This window comes from Hordeum vulgare, chromosome 5H (genome assembly GCF_904849725.1).
Source record: "Hordeum vulgare subsp. vulgare chromosome 5H, MorexV3_pseudomolecules_assembly, whole genome shotgun sequence".
Classification (NCBI taxonomy): domain Eukaryota; kingdom Viridiplantae; phylum Streptophyta; class Magnoliopsida; order Poales; family Poaceae; genus Hordeum; species Hordeum vulgare.
Window position 1 is genome coordinate 327,868,007 of NC_058522.1, and position 19,766 is coordinate 327,887,772.

Genomic DNA, 19,766 nt, shown 5'->3' on the forward strand with positions numbered 1-19,766 from the left:
GTCCCCGAGTGTGACGTTTAGTGCACACTCGGAGAAAGTTTGTACTTAGGCGATTCTGGATCGCAGCTAAGTCCCCGAGTGTGACGTTTAGTGCACACTCGGAGAAAGTTTGTACTTAGGCGATTCTGGATCGCAGCTAAGTTCCCGAGTATGACGTTTAGTGCACACTCAGAGAAAGTTTGTACTTAGGCGATTCTGGATCGCAGCTAAGTCCCCGAGTGTGACGTTTAGTGCACCCTCGGAGAAAGTTTGTACTTAGGCGATTCTGGATCGCAGCTAAGTTCCCGAGTGTGACGTTTAGTGCACACTCGGAGAAAGTTTTTTTTTTGTTGAGACCGGAGTCTGCCATCGCGGAAGAATTTTGAATCTGCAAAAACTCAATCTGCTTTGTATTACTTCAACGATACTTGTTCTTTACATTGCTTCAGTCGACGGTCACGTGTAGAAGCGCTTCAGGAGATCTCCGTTCCATGCTCGTGGCTCGTCCGTTTCCCTGTCGAGGTTGTAGAGTCGATATGCACCGTTGTTCAGTACCTTGGAGATGATGAAGGGTCCTTCCCAGGCGGGAGCCAACTTGTGAGGTCTCTGTTGATCCACTCGGAGCACCACGTCGCCTGCTTGGAATGTACGACTCCTAACGTGCCGCACGTGAAAACGCCGCAGATCTTGTTGATAAATGGTTGAGCGAGTCAGTGCCATCTCGCGCTCCTCTTCTAGAAGATCCACTCTGTCTTGCCTGGCTTGCTCTGCTTCGGCTTTGGAGAAGAGTTCGACTCGTGGAGTGTTGTGAAGCAAATCACTCGGAAGGACTGCCTCTGCTCCGTAAACGAGGAAGAACGGGGATCACCCTGTAGATCTATTTGGAGTTGTGCGGAGGCCCCACAATACCGAAGGCAGCTCGGTGACCCATGCGCCGGCAGCATGTCCAACTTCCCGCAGGAGTCGAGGTTTCAACCCTTGAAGAATAAGTCCATTCGCCCACTCTGCTTACCCGTTTGTTTGGGGATGCGCCACAGATGCAAAATCCACTCGGATACCTTGACATGTACAAAAACCTTTGAATCTGTCCGAGTCAAAGTTTGTGCCATTGTCAGTGCTTATGTTGTGCGGTACTCCGAATCTGGAGATGATGTCCCTGACAAATTTGATGGCCGTAAGGGCGTCGAGCTTCTTGATCGGCTTGGCTTCAATCCACTTTGTGAACTTGTCGACTGCCACCAACAGATGTGTGAATCCCCCTTGGCCTATCCTGAATGGGCCGACTGTATCCAATCCCCATACTGCAAACGGCCACACAAGAGGGATTGTCTTTAGCGCAGATGTTGGCTTGTGAGACTTGTTCGAGTAGAATTGACAGCCTTCGCATCGGTCGACCATTTCCTTCGCCATTTCATTCGCCTGCAACCAGAAGAACCCAGCTCTGAATGCTTTGGCGACGATTGCTCTTGAGGAGGCATGATGGCCACAGGTTCCCGTGTGAATTTCTTACAGGATTAACTGTCCCTCCTCAAGGGAGATGCATCATTGCAGGACGCCTGAAACACTTTCTTTGTACAACTGGCCATCAACGACGGTGAACGACTTCGACCTGCGGACGATCTGTCTGGCTTGGACCTCATCTTCTGGTAATTCTTGCCTTAGGATGTACGCAATGAACGGCACAGTCCAATCGGGGATGATAGCAAGAATCTCCATGATCAGATCAACCACAGCAGGGACCTCGACTTCAGTGGATCTGTCGAGCTCTTTGGTTGTACTGGTTCCTCTGTGAAGGGATCTTCTTTAACTGAGGGAAGGTGAAGGTGCTCGAGGCAGACATCACTCGGGACTGGTCTCCGAGTGGATCCAAGTTTCGCCAATTCATCAGCTGCTTGGTTTTTCAGTCACGGAACATGGTGGAGTTCCAGACCTTCAAACTTTTTCTCGAGCTTCCTCATCGCGTTGCAGTATGTAGTCATGGTGGGGTTCCTTACGTCCCACTCCTTCATCACTTGATTAACCACCAAATCTGAATCGCCATAGACCATCAGGCAACGGACGCCGAGTGCGATGGCCATGCGCAATCCATAAAGGAGAGCTTCATACTCTGCCTCGTTGTTGGAGGAATCGAAATGTATTTGCAACACATACTTGAGTTTGTCACCCTTTGGCGATATGATCACAACGCCAGCGCCGGAGCCGTTCAACATCTTGGACCCATCGAAGAACATTGTCCAATGAGCCGAGTAGATGTGAGTCGGTTGCTGTTGTTCTACCCATTCTGCTATGAAGTCAGCCAGAGCTTGAGACTTTATAGCTTTCTTGGCCTCGAACTTGATGTCGCAGTATAACATCTCCATTGCCCACTTCGCCACTCGGCCTGATGCGTCCCGATTGTGGAGGATTTCCGACAACGGAGCATCAGAAACGACAGACACCGAGTGGTCTTGGAAATAATGAGCCACCTTCTTCGCAGTCATGTAAATCCCGTAAATAAGTTTTTGATAGTGGGGATACCTCTACTTGGAAGGAGTCAAGACTTCGGAGACATAATACACTGGCCGCTGAACCTTGTATGCTTTGCCTTCTTCTTCGCGTTCGACTGTGAGAACAGTGCTGACGACTTGATTTGTAGCCGCGATGTACAGAAGAAGGGGTTCTTTACTGAGCGGGGCAGTAAGAACCGGCTGGGTGGAAAGTAGGACTTTGAGGTCGTCGAATGCGATTTGGGCTTCGTCTGTCCACTCGAATGTATCTGATTTCTTCATGAGTCGGTACAGAGGTAGTGCCTTCTCGCCGAGTCGACTGATAAACCTGCTCAAAGCCGCTAGGCAACCTGTGAGCCTTTGAACATCATGTATTCTGACGGGCCGCTCCATTCGGACGATGGTCCCGATCTTTTCAGGGTTGACATCGATCCCTCATTCGGAAACGAAGAAACCGAGTAACTTTCCGCTGGGAACACCGAATGAACACTTGGCTGGGTTGAGCTTGATATCATACCTTTGAAGGTTGGCGAATGTTTCTGCCAAGTCAGTCAGCAGGTCGGAACCTTTGCGTGACTTGACTATGATATCATCCATATACGCTTCCACATTTCGACCGATCTGGTCAAGGAGGCATTTTTGGATCATGCGCATAAAAGTTGCTCCTACATTCTTCAAACCGAAAGGCATAGTGATGTAGCAGAAGCACCCGAATGGGGTGATGAAGGCTGTTTTTAATTCATAAGGGGCCATACAGACGGATTTGATGATAGCCCGAGTAGGCATCAAGGAACGACAAACGCTCGCAACCCGCAGTCGAATCGACAATTTGATCAATGCGGGGGAGCGGGAAATGGTCTTTCGGGCAAACCTTATTGAGATGCTTGAAGTCGATGCACATTCGGAGAGACTTGTCCTTCTTGGGCACCATAACAACATTGGTGAGCCACTCGGAGTGGTGTACCTCACGAATGAAGTTGGCTGCCAAAAGTTTAGCCACCTCCTCTCCAATTGCCTTCCTCTTGTACGCGGCAGACCAACACAGGCGTTCTCGGACAGGCCGAGCAGCAGGATCCACATGCAGTCGGTGCTCAGCCAACTCCCTGGGTACACCTGGCATGTCAGCGGGCTTCCATGCGAAAATGTCCCAGTTCTCACGGAGGAATTGGATGAGCTCGGCTTCCTATTTTGGATCGAGGGTGGTGGAGATGTTCGTCGGGGCAGCGGTATCGTCCGTCGGATGGATGCTGACCTTCTTCGTTTCTCCCGCCGACTGGAATGCAGATTCTGAAGCTGGCTTCTTCGAACGCATCAAGTCAGCGGGGTCAGCTGTCTTCTTGTACTCGTCGAGCTCGAGGACAGACATCTACTGATCGGCGATCCTCGACCCCTGCTGTAGACACTCCTCGGCCCGCTGCCGATTGCCGGTGATAGTGATCACACCTTTGGGACCTGACATCTTCAGCTTCAGGTACACGTAACATGGACGGGCCATGAAACGCGCATACGCCGGATGGCCCAGAATCGCGTGGTATGCACTCTGGAAGTCCACCACCTCGAACGTCAGCTTTTCCTTGCGGAAGTTCTTGTCGGAGCCAAAGACGACGTCCAACGCGATTTGGCCGAGTGACTTGGCCTTTCGTCCAGGGATGACTCAGTGAGTTTGCATGCTGCTCTCGCTAAGTTTGGACATTGGAATGCCCATCCCCTTGAGAGTGTCGGCGTACATGATGTTCAAGCCGCTGTCGCCGTCCATGAGGACTTTGCGTAGTCGGACTCCTTCCACCACCGGGTAGACGACCAGAGCCTGCCTCCCTGGGGTGGGCACGTGTGCTGGATGATCCGACTGGTCAAAGGTGATCGCAGTCTGAGACCATTTGAGGAATGTGGGGTTGGTTGGGGTGGCCATATTCACCTCCCTGTTCACCAGCTTCAGTCGACTCTTGCTTTCCACGTCAGCAAAAATCATCAGTGTTGCATGGACTTGGGGGAACGGATCCTCCTTGTCCTCCTCATCCTGTTCATTGTCCTTTTCACTCGGCTGCCCTTCGCCAAACCCATGGCTCAGGAGGCGACATTGTCGAGTGGTGTGCTTCGGCAATATGGCGTTGCCTTCTTCATCCATCTTCGTGTGGATCGGACATGGCTGATCCAGGATGTGGTTTCCGAACTGCTTCTTCTTGGGGGTGAACTGAGCCTTCCCCTTGCCCTTGAACTTGGCATTGGTAACGGTTGCGGCCTCTGCCTACGGAGTGGACGGAGCTTTCTGCTTCTGCTTCCGAGTGTTGTTCCCATCTCCATCGGCGACTGCTTTATGCTTGCCGCTACGAATGCGGTCCTCTTCTTCGCCATTTGCATAGCGTGCCGCTATCTCCATCATCTTGCTCATGGAGATGTCGCATGTCCGACCGAACTTCAGGTACAGATCTCTGTACCGCACGCCTGCCTTGAAGGTGCAGACTGCTTGGTGCTCTGTGACATTCTCCACCGTGTGGTAGAGGGTTGTCCAACGCTGGATGAAATCGCGCAGGGGTTCATTCTGCTTCTGGACACAGTGCTGGAGCTCCACGAGACTAGCAGGGCGTTTGCACGTCCCTTCGAAGGTCCTGACGAAGACTCGGGCTAGATATGCCCAGCTGTAGATGCTTGAAGGGGCTAGCTGGTTCAGCCACGCCCGTACCGAGCCGTCGAGCATCAGGGGGAGATGTTTCATGGCAACCTGGTCATCCCCGCCACCAATCTGGACTGCCACTCGGTAGTCGTCCAGCCACGTTTCTGGCTTGGATTCTCCTGTAAACTTGCTGATCCCCGTCGCCAATCGGAAGTTGGGAGGGATGTCAGCCGAACGGATGGCCCGACTGAAACACTCGGGACCAGAGACGATGGTCCTGCTTCCACTCGGACGGTCTCTATCATGACCATCACGGTGGGCTCGGCTCCTGTCGACCTTCCTGTGGGCGATGTATCCTCTTGCGTCGGGCCTTGGATCGTATGTGTCACCGACCGAACGCCGATCATCATGATGTCGGGGCCCGTAGGGCCCACCCCGCTGAGGGGTGCGCGAACGGCGACGATCTTCGGGGTTCATGGAACGGCTGCCTCCTTTGTGTCGCTGATGAGAATCGGGGCTGAAAACTGACCGATGCGTGTTCGCGTGAACAGAACCGTTGTGGATCCTGTTGTGCAACTGGGAGACCGCCGAATTCTGCTGTTGCGCCGTGTGCAACAAGGCACGGATCTGCTCGATCCCTCTGCCAGCCTCTGAATCAGTTGGCTGGAGGGAATCGGCTATCTTGGCGGCGGCAGCCAAGTTGAGTACGGGTGTGCGGAACACCTCCACGTTGCTCTGACGAGTGCGTCGACTGGCAGAACGGCGGGGCTGGCGGCGAGCACCGGATGTCTCGCCGACCTCGTGCTCGTTCCGACCAGTTTGGCAGGGACTTTCATGGGAATTGGCCATGTGAACTTCGGTTGCAGGCCCGCGACCCAAGTACTCGGAAGGCAACTCAGTCGGAACTGAATCCGAGTGCTGGGACAGCGGCACAACCACAACCGACTCGAGGACCGCCACTTGAGAGGACGCATTCTGGCGCACCTGGGCGTGTCGCACCCAACGCTGGAGCCGCGAACGGCGAGACCGCTTGTTGCGGCGCGTGACGGGAGCGAAGATCGACACCGGTCGTGCTCGTTCCGACCAGTTTGGCGGGGACTTTCATGGGAATTGGCCATGTGAACTTCGACTGCAGGCCCGCGACCCAAGTACTCGGAAGGCAACGCAGTCGGAACTGAATCCGAGTGCTGGGACGGCGGCGCAACCACAACCGACTCGAGGACCGCCACTTGAGAGGACGCGTTCTGGCGCGCCTGGGCGTGTCGCACCCAACGCTGGAGCCGCGGACGGCGAGACCGCTTGTTGCGGCGCGTGACGGGAGTGAAGATCGACACCGGGGCCGGCTGCTGGAGAAGAAGGATGCCACGGGGGCCGGCACGGAAGTGCATAGCCCCACGACTGGGGAGCGCCTCGACGTCGAGAGGCGCATCCCGAAGCCATGTTGAATCATCGACGATGAAGGAGAGTGCGCCGAAGAGGATCTCACGACCCATGCACAAATCTCCACCGGACGACATGACGAAAGGATGTAGTCGCAAACTCGCCGGAAGTCGCTTAGACGCCTGCCCCACGGTGGGCTCCAACTGTCGTGGGTATAAGTCTGACAGTAGATGTGTAGGGTACGAAAGGATGGGCAGAGCCTTAGCTACGGCGAGGTTGTATGAGTTCAGGCCCCTCTACGGTGGAGGTAAAAGCCCTACGTATCAGTGCTCTTGGGAGCTTGATGTCGAGTGGAATATGGATTACAGTGAAATGCTAACCCCTGCACCAGTGGGAAAGGGTGGCTTATATAGAGTGCGCTGCCCTTCACAACGGTTCGGTGCACAGGGGTGGAGTAGTGGCGAATAAATGCCTACGTTACAGGTAACGTATGCCTTAAATGCTAATAATGGTACATGAAAACGTATGACCGTTGCCCTCCAGGGGGGTTACGATGTACAGAGTGGAATCCAGTCGGTAAGTTTGATACGTTCCGAATGCTCATCTCCGACTGGATGATGGAGCAATCGTTACCGACTGGATGATGGGAAGTCCTTAATTCAGTCGGAACTGACTAAGGGCCTTGTCCCTTATGAAGGGTAGTCCTTGGGTAGGACCTATAGGGCAGGCCTATGACCCTACCCTGGGACTATGACCCCATCACCATAGAAACAGCTCGTAACTCATAAACGAAGCAATGAATGAGTTGGCAAGTTGGTTGTAACAATGGTCAATATACAACGAAGTTGATAGAGATACAAAGCGATAAATGAACGCAATACACAGGAGATAAGAGCAACTCCAATGGGTCGACCCAAACGGGCGACGATTTTATCCGTTTTTTGTCCGTTTGGGTCGGCCAGCCGCTCGGTGTCCGCCCTATTTTAGATTTAGAACGACACTCCACCCAACGCGCTGACCCATATGTGCATTGCTTTTGCGTTCAAACATATAGTCAAATAACATAGTTTCAACCGAATAAAATAACATAATTTTACAAGCCAAATAAAACTAAAAATGTCTCACATAGTTTTGCAAGCCGAATAAAGAAGATGCATCTATTGGTTGCCAACATGAGCCCACATATGCTCAACCAAATCATTTTGCAGTTGCACGTGAGTTTCCCAATCACGCATGTCATGATGAAATTGGATGAACTGTTCAAATGTTGCCGCTCCTCCATGCTCAGGCACAACATTTTCACCCTGAAACTCAAACCCTTGATCGTATAGACGTTCCGGGCGCTCATCTTCTACGATCATATCGTGCATGATCACACAAGCAGTCATCACCTCCCACAACTTCTGCGTGCTCCAGGTATTAGCAGGATACCGAACGATGCCCCATCAAGATTGCAAAACACCAAAGGCACGCTCGACATCCTTCCTAGCACTCTCTTGCTCTTGGGCAAATATTTTTCTCTTCTCTCTGACAGGATCGGGGATTGTCTTGACAATACTGGTCCACTCGGGATAGATACTGTCACCCAGGTAGTATCCTTTGTTGTAGTTGTGGCCGTTGATAGTAAAGTTCACCGGTGGGTTGTTGCCTTCGACAAGCCTAGAAAACACCGGCGAGCGCTAAAGCACGTTGATATCATTGTGTGATCCGGCCATGCCAAAGAAAGAGTGCCAGATCCAAAGATCTTGAGACGCCAGTGTTGGAAATATGCCCTAGAGGCAATAATAAACTGGTTATTATTATATTTCCTTGTTCATGATAATCGTTTATTATCCATGCTAGAATTGTATTGATTGGAAACTCAAATACATGTGTGGATACATAGACAACACACTGTCCCTAGTGAGCCTCTAGTTGACTAGCTCATTGATCAAAGATGGTCAAGGTTTCCTGGCCATAGACAAGTGTTTTCACTTGATGACGGGATCACATCATTAGGGGAATGATGTGATGGAAAAGACCCAAACTATAAACGTAGCGTATGATCGTGTCAGTTTATTGCTACTGTTTTTCTGCATGTCAATGTATCTGTTCCTATGACCATGAGATCATGCAACTCCCGAACACCGGAGGAATGCCTTGTGTGTATCAAACGGCACAACGTAACTGGGTGACTATAAAGGTGCTCTACAGGTATCTCCAAAGGTGTCTGTTCAGTTGGCATGGATCAAGACTGGGATTTGTCACTCCGTGTGATGGAGAGGTATCTTGGGGCCCACTCGGTAATACAACATCACAACAAGCCTTGCAAGCAATGTGACTAAGGAGTTAGTCACGGGATCTTGTATTACGGAACGAGTAAAGAGACTTGCCGGTAACGAGATTGAACTAGGTATGGAGATACCGACGATCAAATCTCGGGCAAGTAACATACCGAAGGACAAAGGGAATAGTATACGGGGTTATATGAATCCTTGACATAGAGGTTCAATCGATAGAGATCTTCATAGAATATTTAGGAGCTAATATGGACATCCAGGTCCTGTTGTTGGTTATTGATCGGAGAGTGTCTCGGGTCATGTCTGCATAGTTCTCGAACCCGCGGGGTCTGCACACTTAACGTTCGGTGACGTTTCGATATAGTTGAGTTATACGTGTTGGTGACCGAAGGTTGTTCTGAGTCCCGGATGAGATCCCGGATGTCAAGAGGGTCTCCGGAATGGTCCGAAAATGAAGATTGATATATAGAAAGTCCTGTTTTGGTCACCGGAAAAGTTTCGGGCTCATCGGTAGTGTACCGGGAGTGCCGGGAGGTGTGTCGGGGACCATCGGGAGGGGTGTAACGCCCCAAGGGGGCTCATGGGCTGTGGTAAGAGATAAACCAGCCCCTAGTGGGCTGGAATAAGTTCCCACTAAGGCCCATAAGGTTTGAGAAGGAAAAAAACAAGGTGGAAAGAGTTTCCAAATGGGAAGGAGGAATCCTACTCCAAATAGGATTGGAGTAGGACTCCTCCTCCTCTACCTTGCGCAAGGGAAGAGAAGGCTGCCCTAGGGCGCAGCCCTCTCCCTCCTCTCCTCCTATATATACTAAGGGTTTTGAGGGTTTTAGATACAACAGAAAACAGCCATGTGCTACCCTCTCTCTCTAGATCTGTTTCTCCTCTAGTTTCAGCGGTGCTTAGGCGAAGCCCTGCTGGAATAGCACCACCACCACCACCACCACGCCGCCGTGCTGGAGAACTCATCTACCTCTACGCCCCCTCTTACTGGATCAAGAAGGCAGAGATCATCATCCAGCTGTACGTGTGCGGAACGAGGATGTGCCGTCCGTTCGGCACTTGATCGGGACGGATCGTGGGACGGGTCGTGAGACGGTTCGTGGGACGGATCGTGGGACGGTTCGTGGGACGGATCATGAAGACGTACCACTACATCAACCGCGTTTATTAACGCTTCCGCTTAGCAATCTACAAGGGTATGTGGATTCGATCTCCCTCTCGTAGATGATCATCACCATGGTAGGTCTTCGTGTGGGTAGGAAAATTTTTGTTTCCCATGCGACGTTCCCCAAGAGCTAGGGCCTCTAGTATGACAGTGCAAGCCATGACATGGCCCTTATACTGCCCTTGCCAAGCAGAAGGGCGGTTCTTCCACTCCTAGTGCATGCAGTCTATGCTGCCAAGTATCCCTGGGAAGCCGCTGCTGACATTCATCGCCAACAAACGGGTTGTATCTTCAGGAGTCGGCTCTCTCAAGTACTCAGGGCCAAACACACCAATAACAGCCTTGCAGAACTTATACAAGGACTCTAGGCATGTAGACTCACTCATACGGACGTACTCGTCAATGAGATCAGTGGGCACTCCGTATGCAAGCATTTGGATGGCGGTAATGCATTTCTGATAAGAGGAGAAAACAATCTTTCCAACGACATCCTCTTTGCACTCGAAATAGTCATTGTAGCCGACCATCCCCTCTCTAATACGGTTGAAAAGATGTCTGCTCATACGGAAACGACGGTGGAATTTTTGATGTTTGAACAACGGATTTGTTGTATCAAAGTAGTCCTTCCAAAGAAGGAGATGCCCGCTCTCTCGGTTGCGACTCAACGCCGGAAGGTGGCCTGGAATGGAGCCACGGAACAACGGTCGCTCGCTATTGAGGTGGTGATGGACCAACACGGCAACCAATATCTCCTCCTCGTCATCGGACGATGAATCAACGGAGTCGCAAAGGAAATTGTGAAAAAAAACTCGTCGGCGGAGTCCAGTTTGTACCTTGGCAAACTGTCGAACACCTTGCGGGCGTCAACGAAGGGAGTCATCCGACAAGCGTGCCGGTGAGGATCTGGTCGAGGCGGCGAGGCGGCTTCTTGTTCGCGGTCACGGCTGGTAGCTGGCAGAGTCATCGGAAAAAATGGGTGGCGTCGTCGACGACGAAGGGGACGAGGGTTGTTGTTGGATGGGGGAGGCCAATGTGCCACCGACCAGCAGGCCCGGGGGAGGAGAAGGCGAGCGCGCACGTCCGTCTTGTGTCCGCTTCGATGCAAATCCGGCTCAAAAATGGGCCGGGAATGGGTCGCCCGCGGACAAAAGGCGAACGCGCGTCCGTTTGGGTCGGTGCGTTGGGCCGACTTTTATGTCCCCGCCAACCCAAACAGACGCCAGCGGACGAAATGGGTCGCCCCGTTGGGGTTGCTCTAACATAGTGGGTGCTGATCCCAAGACAACTGGATGAGTATGATTGTAGTGGGCTGCATCACCGAGTGCTCATATGCAATTTTGTAGTTACATTTGTTATCCCATCATACGTGATTCAATCAGCTGACGTCAGACACAAGTTACCTCTTATTCCATTGTTTCAATGGGTATTGTCCTTGAACATCAATAGTGATATGTATCAATAAGTATGTGACTTATTTGTGAGACTATATATTGTATGATGATTGTTCTAATAGTCCCTAGTTGTTAAGGTTATGCGGACACATATCCTTTACTAGTATACGATTCAGTTGATGACTATGTTTCACAAGTCATGTGCATACAGATGCTAAATTGATAGTATGGACTCGGGGATTGAGATCACCGAGTCGACCCACTCTAAGACACAACAAGTTGTTGTCATCCGTTAGTCTGAAGTACAATGTATATTACATGTCTAGACCTAAGGTCCTCTCATGTTCTTGGGATGAGGATCGACTCACTTAGGGTCTATAAAATGCTACTCCGTAACTGGGTAGTTATAAAGATAGCTTTCGGGTGAGTCGTGAGACATGCCGCGAGACATGGTTGATCAAGATGGGATTTGCCCCTCCATAAGGAGAGATATTCTCTCGGCCCTCTCGAGTGATCAGATTCATAACACATGGCCATGCGGCATGGGTTAAGTGTTAACCTAGTTCGGGAATCTGCATCACAGTTTCAAGAAGAGACGTCGAGCTACCACACGGGTGACAAGTACTCACCTTGAGCTTGACAACCAATATCATGAGGCAAACGGAATGTTGTATATGACACATTGTTGAGGTTCGTCTAACGACTTTGCGCACACACGGGAGTTGGCACGTTCTGCTAGGAGTCGCTACCGACTATCGACTCGGGTCGTGTCCATATATACGTGAACCTATAGGGTCGCACACTTAAGGGATTGCAGCCCATTCGGATTGGATCCGGATGAAAAATGGGACTAGATTCGTTGTGGGCCTCAAGTGTTGAGCCCACCTCGGAGGTCCATATAAAGGGGAGTGGCCGCACTTCTTAGGGTTGATCCTTTTCATTCCCTTTACAGCCACCGCCACTCCCCACGCCACCATGTCGTGCGCTCGAACCTAGCAGTCCGCTGCCTCGACGTTGCCCCCGTACGTGTGGATACCTTGAAGGCATTGCATCTACGATGTTTGGATGAACCGTTCGAGGGATCCACGAGGAACCATTCGATGGATCTGCAAGGAGCTGTTCGTGGGATCCGTGAGGAGATGTTCGTGGGAGATCGTTCCTCGTGGGAGATCGGCTGCAGGAGAAGGAGACAAATCGGCTGATCGACTACACAAGTCACCAACACTACTTCCGCTGCGGTGACTGCACGTCTAATGGTAAACCCGACCCCATGATCTATTTCCAGCAACATGTTCATGGATGCGCGGTAGAAATTTTTATTTGACGCTAGCGTAGCGTACCACGTGTACCAACAGAAGGCAGGATAAATTGATGAGAAAAAGAGCGAAAAGGTTTTGCGTGAGAAATCAACGGGAACATAGGACAGGAGAAAACATAGGAAAACAAAAGAGGGACAATCAGAGGGAAAATAGAATGCTAGAAAGGAGATCGGGAAGGGCGGGAGAAATTAGTGGGAAAATACCCTAAAAATGACTTGAGAAAGGGTGGGAGCAATCCTTGAAAAGAAAAGGGCAGGAGACATAAAGGAGGAAAGGCCAGAAAAATTGGGAAAAGGAGCAGGAGGAGAAAACTGGTGGGGAAATAGGGCATGGGAAATGGGTAGGAAAAAGGCGGGAGAAATTGATGAGGAAAAAGAGCGAGTTTTTTGCAACAAACGGATGAAAGAAATCAACAGGAAAATAAGATAGAAGAAATGAACGGTTGAAAGGGCGTACAATTAGGTGGGAAAAGTGCGGGACAACGTGAGAAAAAATGAGCGACAAAGTGAGCAAGAGAAACAAGCCGAAAAAAGCACGGCAAAATCGATGAAAGAAATGAATATTACAATGTTCATAACTTTTTCCAAATCCCTAAGGTGTTTACCATATGCTGTATTAAGTAGGAGCAATCGATGAAAAAAAACAGGACAAGAGGCATAAAGGGGAAAGGGACAGGAGAAATCGATAGAAAAAAGAGCGGGAGAAAACTGGTGGGGAAATAGGGCATGGGAAATGGGTAGGAAAAAGGCGATAGAAATTTATGGAGAAAAAGAGCGTATTTTTTACAAGAAAAAGGATGAAAGAATTGGCAGAAAAATAAGGCAAAAAAATGAGCGGTTGAAAGAGCATAGAAATTTGTGGAAAAAACAAAAAAGTGTGGGACAAACTAGAGAGAACATGAACGGTCAAATAAGCCAGAAAAACGAGCACAAACGGCATGGAAAATCGATGAAACAAATGAATACTACAAAGTTTATAGCTTTTTTCCCAAACCGTGAGGTGTTTACGATATGCTCTATTAAGTAGAGTATTTTATTAGGCACACATTTGTTACTTACTATTAAGAAAATTTATACAACAACTTTGGGATGTGCACATGATTCACAGTGTGGAGGAAATTAGCTGGCAATTTCCACAGAAATAATATTTATGTGTATAGCCTTAAAATAACTTTATGGTATGACCTGACCCGTTTGTGGAAATCCTTTTTAATTAGGGCCCACGTCAATTATGAAAATATGCTATTTTTTCATAAAGCCTCGGCTCCTTGTGTCACACATCGACTCAGTGAATCACGTATGATGGGATAAGAAAGGTAACTAGCTTTTCTTGCGCCCTTATATAATGATGAGGGAGGGTAGTAGTTAATTTCCAGAGAGCAACTCTAGCGAATGTACAAAAATTCATACGTGCCGTTGAGATGCAATTATAGAAAATATGTAGACGTGAAACTATTGGGACCTACAAAACTCCTAAGCAACTATAGCAGATTCACATCTTCAAGGGTTTCCAAGATTATATTTTTTGTATTAAGGTGGTACCCTTCCTCTCCTTCCTTGTTGAACTAGTAGAACGCCGTCTGCTGTCACGGGCTTTAAAATTACGGTGCTACTCACGAAGCATAAATAAACTAAGAACAAAGCATGTCTCCGCTAAGACACATCTTACATCCTCGGTTCTGAGCTAACATGGTTCTTCAACCAAAACTTGGAAGCCAAGTACTCAATGAATGAAAAATAAACAACACTCGATTGATATCATCATACATGCACATGGCTGCACGTGACAAAGTATAGAGAGCCACAAATTCTGATGTACTATTAATGTTTGCTCATCCAAACTTCATACAGTTGCTAACGAACAAATTATTTAGTAGCTTTATCACCACATCAAGGAGCTTCTGGGCCTTTCTAGTCTCAATGTTGTAATAACATAGAGTTCAACTCAGAGGAAGAAAATCATGTTGCACAAAGAAGCAAATTGAAATAAGGTTATGCAGAGCTTGTTACATGCCTTGCAAACCTAGCTTAATACCATCATTTCTTTGGATTGAGACCTTTTTGTCGAGCTTAAATGAATCTTGTTAAAATTCACAAAATAAATGTCCTTGAATGATCCACAATTTCACATCCATTGATAATTCTCGCCTGAAAGATGCACTTAAACTGTGGCTTGAATCCAAGTGTCATAAGTAATGAACATTATCTTCCATCTTTTATTATCGCATAGGTGTACAAACTTTTTAAACAAAGGAGCTTAAAACACAGAGACCTTTTTCTAAACCTTGGTGTCAATCAGATTCTAAAGAAACAATTTTATCAAACATTTCGGAACTTTGCAATATCTAACTGAAATCTAAACTACAGTCTAAGTTCACATGAGTTATTTAGTTACTCCCCCTGTAATGTAATATAAGATCTTTTAGCTCACTAAAGTAGTGATCTAAAAGATATTACATTAGTTTACAAAGGGAGTACATACTATTGTCGACAGTACAACAAAGTAGACATTATGTCAGCTATAGTTTGTGTTCAATAATGAACCGAAGACTTATAAAGATATAGTAAAACACGAGAATTACAAATTCATTGCATACGTCACAAAGGTCATGTTTAAAATGTACCACATCACAGATAAGGTAGTATGATTACCACTATCTTTTGATAAATTAAGGAATTTAGACTGAGATAGGTTGCCACGGGGCCACAAATTTTGACATAGAGACACTAATAAAAACATAATTGTAATTCACATAACTCATGTCATGTGCAGAATATGACTGTTGCCACAAATATCATCTATACATTTAGTAATAATACAAAATTGATGTAACTTAATTTTATCTTCCAAGTGTAAAAGAGGACCCAAAACAACATACATATAAATTTACGGTAAGTGGTTGACATACCACAATTTTGAGTTACATCGGAATTTCTTGGGCAATTCTACAAACGGGGACGTTGATGTGGATCCGACGCGAACTGGTTGTGTCACGGCTCGATGTTCCCAACAGCTACCCACGGCACACAGGTCGCTCGCGGCCCCGTCGTGCTTGTGGACGGCCACGACGGCAGAACGACTCCGCCTCCATGTACCCCTCGTCCTCCTCCCAATCTTCTTGTTTGCTTCATTTTCCATTCTCATCTCTGTGCGCGGGTGTGGGTTGGGGCATCGACTGGTGTAAGTTGGACATTAGCAAGGGCAACAATCAATTCCGATGCAGTGCGCTGGACGGGGAGGCCTACATCTGCAAGGCAAAAAGGAGGCCGTGCTCAGGAGGGACCAGAGGTCTATGCCACGATGCCGGTGGTATGCCCACAAGGAGTGAATTAAATGATCCATGGTTGCTCCCAGTTTTACACCCATAGAAAACTTCAGTTTTGAGCAGCACCTGTTACGTGATTATCGCTGAATCAGTTATAGGCTTGACTATCTCGAAAAGATCTACGTGGTCCCACTGTTTAGTAGTAAACGAGATGACTTAATATCCATTGTTCACTCTCAGTGAATCTCACATCGAAAAACAAAGTTTGCATGTATAGGAACTGTAGTGCTCTACTAAAAAACTATTTGACATCATATCTACTAAATAGGGAGTGATTAAGGTGTCGGAGAATTAGCACAGGACTACCACAACTCTAGTAAATAGGGAATAATTAATATTCGACAACATCTCTACTAAACAGGGAATGTTTATCTTTATCAATAAGTAGAAGCAAACAACTTTTGATCATAGAAGAAAAAAACTGACAAAAGTCAATTATCTCATTTCAGTTCTTACAACAACATGCCAATTTGATCATTTATATGCAGTGTAGTAAATTATGAGCATGATTTAGAGGGGACAATAATACCGCCTTCTATAAGTGTGAATTGGAGAGGAGATTATACGATGATATTTCTTCATCCTATTCATTTCCTTCTCTTTAAATATGATCAAATCAGCACCCTGTACATGAAAAAATTGTATGTTAGCTGATGGATTTTTCCCTATGAAACTGAGGTTTTGAGCATAAGAATCCAATTGATACAAATTTGAAAATGAAAACTCTAACATGTGAAACTAAAAGTTTATGGTTAAAATATATATAACCACAACAACTTGACATTCCAAAGTGGTCTAAGTATGTATCCACAATTCATCATCAAAACGATGTCTATAATGTAAATAATTAATGTTAACAACTCTAAGCTCCATGAATGGGGTGAAATGAAACTGTCATAGTACACAAAGTCTCAGTTACCTTACGTAGTGATATGGATTACAGATTAATTGGACTTGAAACTATTATATAGTGATACGTACCATGTACTATGCATTCATATATATAGAACACAATTCCTTAATTTTAATTAGCTCAAGTAGGACCGTGACTGCAAAAAGATCTTTTGCATGAAAAGATAACCATAGTTAAGTTAAAGTATAAGCCCTACTATTTTGATGCTAATTTTATGCAATGTACGCCACATGTCCTCAAGATATTCTAAATTGTGTGGACCCTATTATTAAGCTCTTGACATTCGGTGTTGGCTAGATTTTGATAGGGTTTCCTTCAAGTGCCTTGTGCAATTATGATGTCTACTATAAGATATAAACATCTTACTAAGATAGAGTTGTATTATCTATATCTAGAACATGTGGCTTCTTCAGAATTGAACGTGAATATGAGGTGGCGTGTGGTAGAGAAGGGGGAAGAAACTTCTCTACTGCATGTTGTCCCTAGTAGTAGCCAGCCCTGCGACGTATACCTTCTTTGCATCACCCTGCCATGTAATCTTGTGGCAGAGCAGTAGAGGTGATCAACGCGTGATAAGATGGTTGATGGAGTCAAAGAAAAGAGGGTCGAGCTGGACATCATCCCGGAGGAAGCCGTTGCACCAGTTGTCTGCCAAACACAAAACATGACGATTAAAGGAGACATCTCTCCAGCTCCATAAACAAACCACATCGTAGGAGCATACCATATAGCGTGAAACTTCAGACATGGAAATAGATTAAAATTAAACTCCAATTTGGGTGGCTGCCACCTCTAAGATATCCACCCTTACAAATGACCAATCCTCCATTTTTGTTGTTGTTGCAAACTATGCTAAAGAGATTTCTGAATCACATGGCAGATCAAAAGGCCCTGGAAAAATCCCAAACAATATCGACGGATCGATGTGCAAACAAGAACATAGTTGAAGGGGCAGGGGAGAGACAAACCAGTGCTAGTATTCTCTTTGTGATCATCTGTGTAGCCACATTCTTGACATCATCTTCTATGAGCATCCCATCAAATTTCATATTCCACGTGTTATGTGACATCATCTTCTATGAGCATCCCATCAAATTTCATGTTAGTAAAATACATAAACAGAGAATACTCATTGTGTAGTCCAGGTGAACATCATTGTATCCTAGCCGGCTACCGCCCGTACGCACCTGGCTGTTAGCTTAAGCTACTTTCGTGAGCCGCTAGCTTAAGCTACTTTTGAAAAAGCTTTTGTAGGATCGCTATAGGACAAAAAATATTCTCTGTATATTCAATTTGCAAAGTTATTTCAAAAATTCATATCGATTCAATAACAAGGTTACAGTACCAAGACAATCGATGTGCGTTCGTAAGTTAAGCAAAATAGTTCTATTTGCTTTTTCGTTTGAATCGGGCTTTTGCGCCATTTGATGCAACGGATTCTTCTCTCATCCCAAACCTATGTGCTTGCTCAATCCTAAAGTTTCTAAAAAATACCAATATTATAAATGTGGTCATGGTTTTAAATGTGACTAAATAGCAGATGACTCATGGATAGAAATATTTTCAATGTTGTCATGGTTGTAAATGGTTCTTCTCTCAAACCTATGTGCTCTCTGAACTGGCTATCAAAGTAGCCATCGACAAACATGCCTACTTTGAAATACAGACGAGTCTTAATAGTAGCATTTTGTTGAGTACAAGTGCATGATGGTGAGATATTGAGCTGGGCAAACAGAGCATCCAATGTGGATGGATTGTTACCTTCCCAGATGCGGCGAGTCGATGAGGTTCACTCCGTCATGCCCCTGCAGCAAAATGCAATTTTCGCATCCAATCAATTCATTCCCCGGCAAGCATGAACGGAATCGAAGAAATCCATGGATTTGAGCGGTCCGTCCGTGTCCTGGTAGCGGAGCTGCTTGTGCCGGGCAAACTTTGACAGCAACAGCTAGCGCTGCGGGCTGCGGCTAGGGTTTGGCGTGCACCTGCAGCGTGAGAAAAGACTAGTGATTGATGTTGGATCCGTGACCGAGATGCATGAGAGCAACAGGAAGCTGCAACCAACCTACCTACCTACCGAGAGCAGCACATGAATCTGGGAGGGAGGTGGAAGAAGAGTTTTCGACGATGACGATGACGATGACGTGCTGTGGTCGCCGGCCGGTTGTGGGCGCATCTGGCATGGTCGCCCGACCACCCTTTTCTCTTCTCTTCTCTTCTCTTCTGATAAGGAGAGGAGAGGAGGGGAGAGGAGAGGGGAGGTAGACGAGGTCACCAGCTGTGGGGGCGAGGGCGAGGGCGGAGGCCGGCGGTGGTTGGCGGAGGCGGCGGTGGGGGAGGCCGGAGGGGAGGGGAGGAATGAATCGGCCTGCAGAACGAAGAGGTTTTCTTTTCTTTTTTTTTTCTTTTTTTTTTGAGCGGAAGAGGTGGAGCTCAGGGACGATGCGAGCAGCTTGGGTGGGCGCTCGGTTGAGGCAGGTGCGGACGCAAATCGCTAACCATAAACATATTAGTACCATACCGCAAATTTAGTTAAAACGTTACCGGTTTATTAACCCAATTCTATAGACTACATCGCCAACATGGGGACATGCACGGCTATCAGCTGCAAAAGATGCCAAAGAGCACATACAAAAGAGGCCACCGAGCCCAACCCGTGACCCAGCATCAAAAGGTGCACACGGACGAAAAGATGGCCTCCGAGCCCATCCGTGACCCAGCACCGATAAGTGCGCACGGACCAAAATAATGCAGCGAAAAGATCCCCTATGAGGGCACAGTCGTAAAAAAATAGCGCAATTGCATCCCTCGGGTTGGCGTGTGCTAGACATTAGCAGGCTTTTTTTCTTCTTTCTTTTATTTCATACATATGCCACTAATAAACTATTAATCCATTTGTTTTCGCTACCCGTTCGACT

General features: G+C 47.5%; 1 protein-coding gene across 1 annotated transcript; it reads right to left on the reverse strand.

Annotated features, from left to right (window-relative positions):
* Window positions 1-18,365: 18,365 nt before the first annotated feature.
* Window positions 18,366-19,367, reverse strand: LOC123452818. The gene is made up of 2 exons (XM_045129541.1): window positions 18,926-19,367; window positions 18,366-18,833 (listed from the first exon to the last, which is right to left on the reverse strand). Exons 1-2 carry the CDS (start codon window positions 19,365-19,367, stop codon window positions 18,688-18,690), a joined length of 588 nt encoding a protein of 195 aa, XP_044985476.1. The 3' UTR covers window positions 18,366-18,687.
* Between the last annotated feature and the right edge of the window lie 399 nt (window positions 19,368-19,766).

What these genes read in the sequence shown, in the direction of transcription:
- LOC123452818 (XM_045129541.1), bottom strand. Translation starts at nt 19,367, where the DNA reads ATGGTACTAATATGTTTATGGTTAGCGATTTGCGTCCGCACCTGCCTC. An exon ending in AGATTCATGTGCTGCTCTCG is followed by an intron (nt 18,834 to 18,925) that starts GTAGGTAGGTAG and finishes CTCACGCTGCAG; the next exon opens with GTGCACGCCAAACCCTAGCC.